This window comes from Chenopodium album, chromosome 14 (assembly GCF_948465745.1).
Source record: "Chenopodium album chromosome 14, dcCheAlbu1.1, whole genome shotgun sequence".
Classification (NCBI taxonomy): Eukaryota; Viridiplantae; Streptophyta; class Magnoliopsida; order Caryophyllales; family Amaranthaceae; genus Chenopodium; species Chenopodium album.
In genome coordinates, this window is record NC_137847.1 from 35846722 (window position 1) to 35862188 (window position 15467).

At 29.0% G+C, this 15467-nt stretch overlaps 1 protein-coding gene across 7 annotated transcripts; it reads right to left on the reverse strand.

Moving 5' to 3' along the window:
• Positions 1 to 7360: 7360 nt before the first annotated feature.
• LOC145580211 (uncharacterized) lies at positions 7361 to 12619 on the reverse strand. Of its 7 annotated transcripts, XR_014099338.1 has the most exons (8): positions 12346 to 12583; positions 11836 to 12075; positions 11695 to 11748; positions 10257 to 11604; positions 10042 to 10167; positions 8344 to 8526; positions 8017 to 8251; positions 7361 to 7902 (listed from the first exon to the last, which is right to left on the reverse strand). XR_014099338.1 is itself a non-coding variant. In XM_081637616.1 (4 exons), exons 3-4 carry the CDS (start codon positions 11277 to 11279, stop codon positions 10837 to 10839), a joined length of 360 nt encoding a protein of 119 aa, XP_081493742.1. In that variant the 5' UTR covers positions 11280 to 11604; positions 11695 to 11748; positions 12346 to 12619; the 3' UTR covers positions 10643 to 10836. The 7 variants fall into 7 exon arrangements, 1 of the variants encoding a protein (XP_081493742.1); XR_014099339.1 differs by lacking the exon at positions 11836 to 12075 and having other exon boundaries at positions 8344 to 8555; positions 12346 to 12586; XR_014099337.1 differs by lacking the exon at positions 11836 to 12075 and having other exon boundaries at positions 8344 to 8561; positions 12346 to 12582.
• Positions 12620 to 15467: the final 2848 nt, after the last annotated feature.

Sequence of the window (15467 nt, forward strand, 5' to 3'; positions counted from 1 at the left end):
AAAATTTCCAATTTAAAAAGATAGGACGTAGAATTTTATATTTATATTAAATTTAAATTTTTAATATTAATCTTACATGACACTTTAAAATAATAATCCAACATGGTATAATACTATACGTAACGTTCTAAAAATAATAATCCGGCAGTGCGCTCTAATAATATTTTTAAAAATCAAAATTCTAGGAGGCTCTCTAAAATCTTGGGAAAAAAACTCTTCTTTATATAATTGAACGTGATTTTATTTTTTTTATTAGTATATATAATTACTTGTCATATTTTCATTTTTTTAATCTAATCTACTTTTTTCAAATATCAGTTGAACGTGAATTCTATTTTTGTAAAAAGTTTTATAGTATTTTTTTTATATACTGTATACGAAATAAAATAAATTGTTTCTTTTCTCTTAAATAAAATTTCCAATTTGAAAAGATAGTCTATTGTTTTTATAATAAATATAATTTTTAATTTTAATCTTACGTGGTGCTTTACAATAACAATCATACATGGCATAATCCTATATATAACACTTTAAAAATACTAATCTTGCGTGGTGCTCTAATGTTATTTAAAAAATAAAAATCCTACGTGGGTCTCTCTATAAATTCGGGAAAAAACTACCCTTTATATATATATATACTAGCTTTGTGCCCGAACAATGTCCGGATTGTTGATAAAATTTTAGAACAGACTTTTCTGCTTTTGATAATGGAGGATGTTTAGACATACGATATCATAACGTTTACTTGTAGAATAAAAACCTTGTGTATATATCCGTGTACGTATAGTAATACATAGAGGTAACTTTTACTGAATTAAGGGTAACTTTTAGACTTTTTTTGTGTAACTTTTATCAATACAGCATAATTACTTTTATCTATATCGGGTAACTTATAAATACTGGGTAAATTTTATTCATTTAAGGGTAACTTTTGATCATTTTAAAATAACTATTTTTGTGCCCGGGCGATGTCCGGATTGTTGATAAATTTTTTGGATTAAAACTATTTGACTTTTGACAATGAAGGATATTTAAATTAAACATACAATATCCTATCTCTTATTTATAGAACAAAAACTTTTGTATACATCCGATTTACAATAATAATGTTATTGTGTATCGAGGCAACTTTTATTGAATAAAGATTAGCTTTTATCAATACAACATAAGTACTTTTATTTATATCAGGGTAACTTTTGATCATTTTAAGATAAGTTTATAACAGATGTACAATATTTTATTATACATCTGATTTTTTTTAAATGTTTGTTTTAATAGAATAGTGTACTTTTTGTAGTTTTGTTTGTAAATAGATATGTATGTTATTATTGACTTGAAATTATTGTTATTGAACTTAAATTATTTTTAGTGAAAGAAATTATTTTTACCAAACCAAAATTATTTTTACTGGTTCTCTATTAATTTTCTTAATTTTTTTAAACTAAATTAAATATATTTTAAATGGATCTCATTTTAAAAAACTTTTTGAAACGAATTTTATGATAGAAATAAAACTGAGTTATATGATATTTATTAAAAGTTATGATTAATTTTTTACATATAAAATATTAGAAGTATAGTGATAATAAAACTCTATACAACATTTTTATCTTAAAAAATCTATCCAAAATCACTAACTTTATCATCATATGTGTCACAATAATACCCATTTGTCGCCTATATACCGATTATGTACAAAAGATTTATGTATGAAAAAACTAGTACGTGACCCCAAGCGTTGCCCTGGATACCCATTTTAGAGAGTGTACTTATTTGTGGCATGTTTAATAATAATAATATTTAGTAGTACCTTTCAAAAAATAAATTATTAAAACACTTTTAAGTGAAAAAAAAAAATTACAATCGAATATGAAAAATACATTATTCAAAAGCTTTGATGGTAAATCAAAGATACACTAAAAAAAAGAAAATTAATGATAGCCATATTTATAATTATAATTATGTGGTTATTCGTATAGGAGTACTATTGTTGATTGGATATTCATATTAATCGTAATATTTGGTGTTTTGTTATAAGTATAATTCTTTTGTCAATAAAAAGATAATTTTTTTCAAAGGATTTATTAATTATTTTATGTATACTTTTTTTTTATCCTAAACAAATCTATCCAATCTAATCTAACAATATATATCTAATCCAATCACAATAATATTTATTTGTTGCCTACGTGGTTCGACACTTGACGAAAAACTGGAATGTTAAGTGTCGCTGTTTCGTGGTCTGTTTGTGAGACCGGCTTATGATGTATATACACACACACACACACACACACACACACACACACTAATTTAGGTACCGTTCCACGCACGGTAATTTTTAAAAAATAATACTCCGTATCAACTTTTAAATATAATTTGTTATTTTACAAAAAAAATTAAAATCTAAAAAAATTAATAAATATACACACTACTTTTATGTGATTTCTAATCAATATATGAACAACTATTTTTATTAGGGAAAATAATATGAATACTTCTTTGAAGTAGATTAAAATATATCGCAAATTATGTTAATATTTTCTATTATAGTCATAAATGTTTTTGTGGAAAGATATATCAATTTTTTTTATTTAAAGTAATTATCTTTGTTAACTTATATAAGAAATTACTTTTGTATAAGATTTTATACTATAATTAAAAAAAATTCAAAAAAAATACTAAGGACATACCAGGAGATGACACGTGTCATTGCTGGTGTGTCTTTTTGTATATAGTTATTGATTGATTATATAATATATATATATATATATATATATATATATATATATATATATATATATATATATATATATATATATATATATATATATATATATATATATAGAACCGAGTTACCGTGAGAACTAGCCAAATAATGATAACTAAGAACTAATCTAAGCCGTCAGATTTAAGAGAAGAGGCGCGCAATCTAACAGCCCAAAATAATTCAGAAAAATTAAATGCATTCACAAAATTTAAGGCGCCATTTTCTCTCTCTGCTCAACCATATTCAACTTCTCAAAACCTTCGAAAAACCGCCATGACCGCCAAATTTAACTGCTTAATTTCGCTATATAATCACAATTTTAAGTTCTACTGTTTGCATTTTTCAGTTTCGGAACAAAATTTTCGAAAATTGGCAAGAATTGGCGAATATTAGGTATAACTTCGAAGATTTGAATTTCATACTCTTTCAACTAATTTTTGTTGCAATTTATTACTTATTTTTGTGTCTTTTGCTTGAATATGTTAAATTTGAAGTAGCAGAAATCACTACAACAAATTGACCTTTGTGCCACGAGTAAAATCATGGCACAAGTTTAAAATTCTCGTGGCAATGTAGTGTAGCCACGGGAATTTTAAAATTTACTCCCGTGACACAAGAGGCCGTGGCTAGGAAATTTGCCACGGGAAAATGGATGTCGTGACAGATTTCGATTTTTATGCCACGGGTATATATGTGGCAAACAAATTCACTAGCCACGAATATTAATGTGGCTAACAAGTTCTTTGCCACAAATTCTACCGTGGCTAATAAACTTGGTTGTCACAAACATTACCGTGACCAGTAATCTTCTTTGCCACAAATATTATCGTGGCTAATAAACTTTGTTGCCGCAATATACCGTAGCTAATTATTTGTCTGCCACAAATAATACTGTGGCAAATAAATCCATTGCCACATTGCTACCGTGACAAATAATATCTCTTGACACTAATGATTATCATGGCTACTAATTTCAATAGGCATAAGCTTTAATTTGTTGCAGCATTTATGGTATACGCATAACTGAATATTAGAGATGGAGTTTTTCTCAAATATGTCATACTAGATGAAGCCCGTGCGATGCACGGTTTGTTTGATTTTTTAATTGTATTTTTATTTTTTTTTTATTTATGAGCTAAAATTTGTTATATATTTAGATAAAATTCCTAATAATAAAAGATAATGTTTAATATTTAATTAATTTAAACTTAAAAATCTCATTCGCCAATTTTGCTTACGTGGCATTTGAATTATTTAATTCTAAAATAAATTAATAATCTCTTATTTAATTGGCTACTACTAAGATTTATAATCCTACGTGGCGCGCTGAGAAAATTAGATCCTATGTGGCTCTCTAAAATCTCGGGAAAAAACTCCCATGTGCGATGCACGGTTTGTTTGATTTTTTTTTTTTTTTTTTTGTATTTATAAGTTAAAATTTGTTATATATTTAGATAAAATTCCTAATATTAAAAGATAATGTTTTATTAATTAAAACTTAAAAATCTCATTTGCCAATTTTGCTTACGTGGCGTTTGAATTATTTAATTTTAAATCAAATTAATAATCTCTTATTTAATTGGCTACTACTAAGATTTATAATCCTACATGGCACGCTGAGAAAATTAGATCCTATGTGGCTTTCTAAAAACTCGGGAAAAAACTCCCCTTTATATATATATATTAGATTTGCCTTTGTTGAAATAGATGTATAACATTAAAAAAAAATCATATTAATGTCTTGGAATCCCGTACATTCAAACATACTTGAATTAGATATCCATACATACAAATATACTAGAAATCAATTGTGTCATTGTCTCATCACTAGCTCACTCTTACTTAAAAAAAAAAAAACACTCAAATCATTTTGCTAAAGAACAATATATACTCTATATATACCATGTGACAATATGTCTCTGCTCCACTCCTTGTTACCTACAATAAATAAATAGATAAATGATCAAGTTAATATGTTTTCAAAAAGAGCACCAAAAAAAATATGTCTTCAAAATAAAATAGTCAAATTGACACAAAATATAAAACAATTTACGTTAAGCTCATAAATTATAACTATCAAATCTTATTAATGCCTCCCCTCACTGCACTGACCGTGTCCATGCACTGTCCACTTACTACACTACATGCACAGCCCCTAGCCCCTCCCTGCACAACCCCTCTTACTACACTACCTGCACTGCCCCCTTCCTACATTGCACCGCCTACATACCCTTCCTGCATTTTCCCCTCCTTGCACCCTCGCCCCCTGTAATAAAACTTATCCCTACACTGCTCCTCCCTGCACCACCCCCATGAACTGTAATTCTCCCTACGTTGCCCTCCCATCCCTACATTGTCTCCCCTTCCTGCACTGCCCCTCTCCCCTGAACCTGCGTATACTAAATTCCGTATATACTTGTTCATCACAGTGCAAAGAGAAGTACTAAGATTGGTGAGAATCAATTAGGACTGAACAGTTTACAACTGAAAAAATATAAATAATGATTTTGTGAATTTACAATTAGGATTGAAAGCAGATTTATATCTTATTTCAAGTTATAAATCTTCTATTTATCACAATGATAAGATTTGTGAGAATCAATTAGGACTTAAGATAGCTTAATTGCTTGTTATGTCCAGTGCCTTCTATTTGTTTATTTTTTAGTTTATTTTCAAGTTATGTATTTTGGTAAAGCAAGTTCTCCATCAGTAAGTTGACTTGCTGTTGTTAGCTTTGATATGTCATAGAAAAAAAAAAAAACTGGTATCGAGGTTGAATAACTGGTTGCCAAACAAGTTTTTGATAAATACAACATTTACAAAATAATACAGCAGGTTCTAAGAAAATAAAACATGTTTCAAAAAATATTGGGTTTTAAGAGAATATTTTAGATTTTAGGAATGCTTATAAGCCAATCGTAAGAGGTCAAGATTCTTTAGCTTTAAAAAATGTAACAATTGTATTGAATATAAGAAAAAATTTATAATGCATAACAGGTGAAGATAGCATTACTTACTTCATTCCTTTGAACCATGACATCCTGAATCATCAGAATATGATGAACTTCCTGCTCCAAGAAAATCCATAAGTTGACTAAACTTCTTCTCCCAAACTGCATTATTATCAGCAATTTTTTTGTCCATGTCATTTTTAACAGCTTCCGCCTCTTTTTTGGCTTGTTCAGCTTCTGTTCTAGCATTTTCAACTTCTTTTCTTGCATCTTCAATTGCTTGATCTGCTTTCTTTTTAACTTCATTCACCTCTTGAGTAAGATCAATTCGAGAGGGCTTTACTTTAATACAACCCACACTTCAGGTGTAGTGATTCATGTATAATTGGCAAAATTTTATCTCAATGTATACACATAATATTATATGACCAAAATGTATCTTCAACGCTATGCAACATGAGTCATAACTGAATACAAATCAAATCATAAATGTGCAACATATCTTGATAGTATATAGACAAAAGTTGGCATATAACTTTTCAAATTACCATTATAGGGATCATCAAAATTTTATTTTTTTTTCCGATTATTTTTTCAACTTTTGCTATTTCTTCTCCCCATAAGTTGGTAAAATATCGCTTTTATAGGGGCGTCTAATTCTATACCAACTTAGTATATAAATTTGCATTAAAATTCATTTCATTGGGATGATCACAATCAAAATTTATCTCTTCTGGAAAACAATTTCAATGAAGAATCATTTATTCATTAACTTTATATTTCATATGTATTTATTATTAAATTTTCAATAATATTTTCTCTTCTGAAGATCAATGTCAATGGGAAGACATATGTTGTGCAATTGTACGTTTTTCTTTCTTCTCCTATTTCATATGTGCTGACATATAATAGCCCCAATCAAAAGAATTGTTATACAAGCATAAATCACTTGCTCGTAATTCTAGTAGGTGGTGATCTTCTGGATCTTTAAAGACTTAAATAGTGTATGTGGTGAGCTTCTGGTCACCTGATAGTTGACAATAATATATAAGTTATTTTGGTGAACTTCTGGTCAGCCATTACTCCTTTATATAAGAAATCAAAACCTATTAACTCTTGAAATTTTCATCAATACAAATTATTATGAATCACAATCCAAATATAATTCAATCTCAATGTTACGTCTTGCCATTCAATTCATTTTATATATTTAACATTGAGAAAGCCTCTCAGCACATTATCAAATGAAACTTCAAGTTTCCATAATGGGTAATTATTATTAAACCCGGATGACCTAATTTAATTATCACATCCAATCACTTCTCTAAATTTGAACTCTGGTTATTTTCAACACTAATGATCACTTTATTAAACTTACTATATGCATGGCCATGAATGTAATGTGATATTAGAACACCAACTTGTGTTTCTTTATACAATTGGCAAGACAATCAACTAATATTTTATCTAATATTACTTATATATACTCTGCCGGAGTTTTGACTATAATCTTGATACATGTTAATCTTGTTGGACATTTCATACTCTTCTGGAGTCATTTACATAATCATGAAACATATAAATCTTACTAAAGTGATTTTATTCTAGAAATGTAATGGGATTTATCATTTCCTCAAATTTGTCATTGTCAATAGTTGCTCCATTCCTTTTCTGAAAGTTCTTATATTTTAACTCTATTGGACTACAAAACACTTCAGACGTGCTTTAGGTTCATTAGTAACCGATGTTTTCCTTCTGGGACAATAATTTAATTGGAGCATTTATAATTAGTATATGATCAATGACATTTATATCCATCTTCAGGATGGTATCGTTTCAAAATATTTAAATAGTATGCATGTGGCCACTTTCACTTGCTTTTTTGCTCTTCTCCTACAGTAAAAAGAATTTAATCAATAATATACGTTAATTATATAAGAATAAAGATATACTATCTGTGTATTTTACTATAACCGCCTCTTCACTCCAATAGTCAACAAAGAACTTCCATTCCACTTTAGTCAAATGACTAGGCTTATTTTTGAGACGTTCTTATTTTGTTTTCAAGTTTTTATCATTAAAGTACTTTGATTTCAATTTTCTCCTAGCACCTCTAAATAAACGTTGTGCATGTTTCATAACACACTCCTGCCTATTTTCAGGGTCATCAAATGAACACTTCTCCTGCAAAAGACATAAATAAATTAATTAATGCTCATACATCAAGTTGACAGTGTTTCATTGTTAATAAGAGAAAGAAAAAACCCCGTAAACATGTTTATTATGATAACATATTACCGTGATGCAAGCCCACAAATGGTCTAATGTTTCAGATTTATAATCGTCCCAACACTTAACTTGTACCGAACATATAGCTTTATTTCGAACTTGTTTACCCAAGAAGAAAGAAAATAATGAAGCATTATCACCAATAGCCACACCATCATCGTCAAACTCCACATTCAGTTTTTCCCCAGGAGGTAACAGGGTAAGCTTTCTACAATATATCGTTCCTCTTTTTTTTTAGCAGCACCTGTATCAAGCATAAGCTCACTGGGTAGTGAATTGACATGACTTGAAGCATATTGTCATATATATATGTTTTAAGGGATAATAAAGTCAAACCTGATGAAATGTTAAGGTCCTCATTCTTTGCTACAGTCATGAGTTCCTTGTCATTCAATTGTTCGGTATCCAAAGATGCATCTTCAAGTTCAAGTGGTTGACCAATCTGTCTTCCTTCCTCATCATAGCCCCCCTCTGCGGTGTTATTATTCTCCCTTGTTTCTCCAGTTTCTTCATCGTTTTCTATTTACATGTATAGAATAAAAACAAGTCTTTACCTAAAATTATAAATTATTTCAGTATACAGAACAAAACAAAATTTCATATGCATGGTTACCGACTACTATGAAGAAAATATGTCCAAAAAAAAAAAAAATAGATGCAAAGTTTGTGCAAGTATATTTGATTTATAGGACTTTATATATTGTAAACTAGAGATGTAAACACAAATGTAGTACATATCTGATGTGTTCTGCCACGTGAAGATCCAAACACTTAAAGTTGATACCCATAATGGAATTATTGCATCATGAGATATGGACTCCTAACTTGAATAATTCTAGTACATGTTTCCTTTATTAATTGATTTATTGTTTGCTTTAATAAAAATACAGTTATGGCAGCTGGAGACACTCTTCCCTTTGTACTGGCTACCAAAGAAACCACAAGGGTCTCGCTTTGTGTAATTATATTCTTGCGAAGGCTATTGTAATCACTATCCCATTGACTTGGATTCTAATTTCTTGCTCAATACCAGCCCCCTTCCCTGAAACTTCCTCCCTGCTGCACCTGCCCCTGCCCCCCCCCCCCTCCCAACTTTGCTCCTACCTACATGCAAATGCCCCTACACCCTCGAACCTACAAACTCATAGCATAGATTTGGCACCATGCACATTCCTATAATCACCCAAGGAAATTCCTTATCATGAACCTAAGTGGGGAGTCTAGAGTTACTTTGCTTCAACCAAGTACCAGGATTATATAATCTGTGCCTATGACTTAAAAAACGACATTTCCTTTAATTGTTATTTTGATATAGATAATAAAGGGGTGCTTGTTCTAAGCAAAATCTAGTAGAGAGGCAATTAAAGTTATTATTTGATATATTTGTTTTTCCTGCAATAATATCAGTTTTATCCTGAGAATGCACTAAGATACTTGTTATCTGATTGACTGTCATTTGTCTATACCTTGATATATTGCTGCGGTACCAGGAAACTACATAGGTAAATTACTGCATATCTAGTCAGACGAAATACTTGCATCCATATTTTGTATGAGACGACCTACAGTGGGGTTACTGTATGGTGGGGGTGCTGCTGCTGGTTGTTGCTCTTTCTCTTCTTGTTGTTCTCGTTGTTGAGCACCTGTCTACATATGCACCTACCCACTCTCTTCACAAGCACCTGCCCCTTTCCGCTACCTGCTTGCAGCACACTCATTCCTCTGCCAAACTAAAGCTACATTTTTGTTCTATTTATTTCAATTTTCGCCTTTTGCAAATCAGCTTATCTCATATTATTATTTAATTTCCAATACAGCTACGAAACTAAAATGAAACATTCAGTCAAAGAGAGCTTAGATCTTTCAAAGAGCTCTCTGAACCAATTTGAAAGGATTTACCAGCAAATTTCAATAAGAGAGAGCACATCAATTTTACCTAATATGACATTTGAAAGCAAAACAGCAACTAAGGTACCTAATAAGATCAAACTGAAAGTAATAAGCTAGAAACCAAAATCAAGAATAATGAAGTACCTTTTTCTAAGATATCCATGGCCATTGTTTCTTATGCTTTCTTGTTCATCTTTAGAAACTTTGCCACTGACATTGGTGGAATGAAATTGCCTTTTCGTTTCCTTCTCTCAAATGTCTTATGTTAGCCTGATAAAAATTAATTAACAAAAAATTACCAGAACTATAGAGGTTGGTTGAAAAACTAAATAAATCATACTTATTAGTTCATATTATACCTTTCTTGTAAACCTAATTTGAGGTTCTATTTCACGTTCATGAACCTCAAGCTCATCATTAGTGGGAACATATTCATCATCTTCCATGCCAGCAATTTTTTTTTTTCCTTTTTTTTCTTTTTTTTTTGTCCCTTCAACCAAGCTTGTCAAAGAGGATGCAATTCTTTTTATACCCAACTACTTGAGTCTGTTTTTGTTGGCTTCTATAGTAAGAAGCCTCTTTTTTTTTATACTCATTCATCTGCATTTACAAAGTAAAAAATAAATAGGATTAGACAATTTTACAATAGAACTGTAAAGCACATTAACTGCCTAATCTAATCTACTACCATCCATTGCATCCCTAATGCAAAGCTGCTGCCAGCTACTATACACATGGTGTACAATTACTGTCAAATACTACAAGCCATTTACCAATAATTGTTCATAAAACAAAGGCATCCTGACATATATCTATTCAAATAAGCCAATAAAAACACGAATGCAAAGTGTGAAAAAATAAGTAAATATAACTACAAAGGTTTTTCAGAAATCCATGAATATATCAATTCATGCTAAAAAAAAGAAAAAGAAAAAAAAATTAAGCAATATCAATATCATCATCGTCGCTCTCTTGGTCACTCTCATTGTCATCCTCATCATCATCCTCTAGCAAATCGTCGTCTTCTAATGTTTGTAATTCCATATCATTTAGATCTTTGGGTTGATTTTCCATGGTAGCATCTACGATCACTTTACCAATATCATCTCTTATTTCAACAAATGGATCATGAGTCTCTTGCAAATTACTTGAGCTTGAGATATGAGCACCTTCAGATTGTAGTTGTTGCAATGCATCTTCTTCACTTTCAGTCCCTTCCTTTTCTACAACATTATAGTGATGCCTTGGATGGGTCTTCACGACAACAAGCCAATCGGGATCAAGTCTGTCACTAACATAGAAGACTTGTTGAGCTTGAGACATGAGCACAAAGGGTTCTTTTGTATGCAATGAACAAAGACTATTGACACTCACATTGCCATGTTTGTCAACTTTGACACCTCTTCCTACCCTATTGACATCCCACTAATCACAATGAAACAAAACCACATGCTTTCCATCTAAATATTGTATCTCAAGTATGTTAGTGAGAATCCGGTAGTAATCTTTTTCCATTTTCCTAGCAATGCCTTTGACTTTAACACCACTATTTTGGTGTACCCTTTTCAGTTTTGTATTCTTTGTGTGGAATCTGAATCCATTTGCAAGAATCCCATTGAAGCATTGAACACCATTTGAAGGACCTAAAGCCAATGTTTTCAAATCTTTCACCACTTGGTCATTGCAATTATTAGGCAAATCGATAACCTAACAATAAATAGAATTTTAGCTAAATAAAACTTAGACTAGTACTATACTTGTAATTAAAAAATAACTACAGTTGATTTTGAAAAATACCCGGTCACGAAAGAATCAACTAAATTTTTGTTTGATGTGGACTCTTCATATTCACTGAAATTCAAAAGAATAGTTGTTATAAAATATTCATGGGAAAGTATACTTGATGTTTTTTATAAATAGAAAAGAAAAATATCATACTCTAAATAAGTTTGTGCTTCATCACAATTCTTAAGAACATATTCTCGAACTTGTGTTAACTCTTCTTCACTAAGAGACCTAAATTTAGCCTTCCCTAAAGGAATACCTGACGATGCAAAAATTGATAGACCCTTGTAGTCATCATTTTTCGCATCTCATTCCTCTCAGGTTGATTAAATTTTGTCTCTATTTCATTCAAGTATTTTGAACAAAAGTACATGCACTCCTCAATGATGTAACCTTCCATACGAAATTAAATGAAATCAGGAAAATTGCCATACGAAATTATGAAAATTAAAGAGCAAAAATCAGTTGAGCCACACCAAATTGAAGCAGAAATTGTAAAAATAAAATCAAAATTCGAGAACAAATCTGTTCAAGCATAGCAACTAGAATCCAACGTAATTCAATTGCTACCACATATGTATTAGAAAAAATAAATTAAAATCACCATTGATTCACACATTAAAACACAACATATGAGAAAAACGAACAGTAAATAGATCTAACCTTGAAATTTTGTCCAAGAATTAATCTTCTGAGCGTTAGTCGAATCTTCGAATTATGGGTCCTTCGAACGAATGGTCTTGATTCTTCAGCAACAAGGTTTCTGATTTTTTTTTTAATGGGAAGGTTTCTGATTTTTTGAGGGGAATTTTGTGGTTTTGCTATATTTTTTAATAAGTGGTGGCTAATGAAAAAGAAATTAAGCGCCTAATCAACTTTGGGATTTGTGAGGGGTATTAGTGTATGTGAGATGTTTTTCTTTGGGATAATTAGCTACCTAATCTGTGAACCAACAATCTTTTTTTTTTTTTTTTTTTTTTTTTTTTTGAATAGGGTGAACTAACATTATTTTATAATTAGATGAAAGCCCGTGCGATGCACGGTTTTTCATATATAAATCTCAAGAAAAGATATTTTTGTATTTGATTGTTTTACTATATAATAATTTCATACAAAAAAAAACACAAAATAATTTAATTAAAGTGTTATTGCCTATTACAAAAGTATAATTTTTTTTGTATATGTAATTTATAATGCGACTTTATTTATTGTTGTTTTGTATTTTATTTGTGTTTGTTAGTTATATGTCAATTGAATTTAAAAATATGAATAAATTGTAAATATGATATCTTAAAAAAAATGTAAATATGATATCTTAAAAAAAATGTAAATATGAAATTTATTAGTTACATATTAGGATAAAATTTTTAATGTGAAAAGACATTTTTTTTGTTTACATATTTTAATCCTAAATCATTATTGGTTGGTTTATAAAATAGAAATATTAAAAAGTAATAAAAATATGTATACAATTTATTTCTATTTCTTCATTCACTCATATCTTTTCCATCTAATAAAACTGGATAAATAAAACATATGTTAATAAAATAAAATTTATATAAAATTAAATTTATAGTCTTATAAAATAAATCAATATATTTATCATGAGTGATTTTTTTTTTTGTGAAATTGATCTAAAAATTGTAATTGTACAAAATTAAAGCTATGAATCAAATTTTTTTTTAGTTCTCAATCGCTGCTAAAAGTTTAGTTAATTTGATGACTTGATTAAGCTACCTAAATCACAAAAAATTGTTTTAACCATAAAATTAATTAATAAAGACTAAAAAGGTATATAAAAAAATTAACAAATGTAAACGATTTATACAGATATAATACTTCCTCGTACTTGAATTTTTCAACCATTTTTGCCCAAATTTAATTCTCTGATTAAATTAGATCTGCATGTAAAAACAAAATTCAGTAAAATAAAACATAAACATATAATCATTAAGTATTCCAAATAAACACAATGTAAGCAATAATCAAAAATAAAAATAAGAATTAAACTAAGAATTACGCAGCCATAGATGACCTAAAACTGACACAAAACTCTCTTTGATTTGGTTTTGTATTGATATGAAATTTTATTGGTGTTGTAGGATGTGTCAATTTATAGTGGTCGGCATAAAAAAATATTAATTTAATTATTATTAAGGAAGATTTTTTTATTTCTTATCATAAACACTGCTGTCAAGATTATCTTAGTTATAAAAATTCTATATCTATAGATGATTTTTTTTTAAAAAAAAAATAGATAATTTTTAATTTTTTAGATAAATTAAATCCTTATAAATCGCTCTTCGTAAAAAGATAATTTTAGTTTTTTTTTAAATAATTTCGTGGGAAAATTCTTTAATCTCATTCGTCAGTTTTACCTAGGTGGCAAGTGAATTTTTTAATTTTAAAATAAAATAGATATCTAAATTTTAATTGGTCAAAAATATACCTTTGCTTATGTGGCGCGCCGAATGCTCTCCAAAAATGCCTACTTTATTTATATATATTAGATTAAGATTAAGTGATACTTTATATAAGTATCGGTATAACATAATGAGCTTATGTCCTTTTTAATCTTTTTTTTTTGTGTTTTGTTGATCTGTGTTTGTTTTATTTTTATTTAATTTTAAGTGCTTAATTCTTTCTTTTTTTTATTACACATGTATCATTATTCATAATGTAATAACTAGTTATTACATTAATTATACTACCTACGATTTTTATTAGTTGTAACTTTGGAATAATTTATATTTCACTAATAATGCCTCAAAGTTACAACTAATTAAAAATCAAAGGTGGTATATATATATATATATATATATATATATATATATATATATATATATATATATATTTCAAAGAATGTAGTATATATTGTTCCTCTAGAAAAAAAGTAAAAACTATATATATTATAAAGGTGCTTATTAATAAAAAAAAAAAAAACGAAATTACTTATTCAAGGGTTACTTATTTAAGGGGTTATTTAGTCGGTCAAGGGTTACTACTATAAGTAACTTATAACCAACCGAGTAACCCATGAATAACTAACTCCTAACTGACCAGATAACCCTTGAATAAATAACCCCATAATAAGTACCCTCGAAATATAAAAGTAATAACTGAAATTTGATTATTGATAAAATATTAATTGTGTTAACTTCCGACAATAAGTACACACAGTACTATGGAGTATATAAATACTATCTATTATTTATTAATGGGTCAAAAATTAAAGTAGTTCGGGACAAAAACACTACATTATCATGTAATTAGAGCGGACAACACGAATGTTTGGGTCAAGTTTAGATCTAGTTAATGTGGGTTACAAGTAACTGATGTAAGACCATGTTAATTACATTAGAAACGTTTGTTTTATATCATTTGATCTTGATAGTTGAGACCAACAAGAACCATATATGTATTAGAACATTTAGAATTGAAGTATAATTATGTTTTCTTACATTTAATAATCAAGTTAAAAAAAAAAACAAAAATTGTGTGAATATCATTTCACTCTATTTCAATTGAGTTCATTTCAGCTCCAATCAGTTTAGTTCAGTTCAGTTCAGCTCTAATCAGTTTAGTTCAGTTCAGCTCCTAATTTCCTTCATTCTCAAAAAAAATCTTCATTTCAACTCAGTTTAGTTTAGTTTAGTTCAGCTCCAATCAGTTCAGTTCAATTCAATTCAACTCCAATCAGTTCAGTTTAGTTAAGCTCAGTTCAGTAAATGTGAATAAGCCCATAGTCTTTTTTTTTTTTTGAGAATAAGTTAAATGCCATGTCA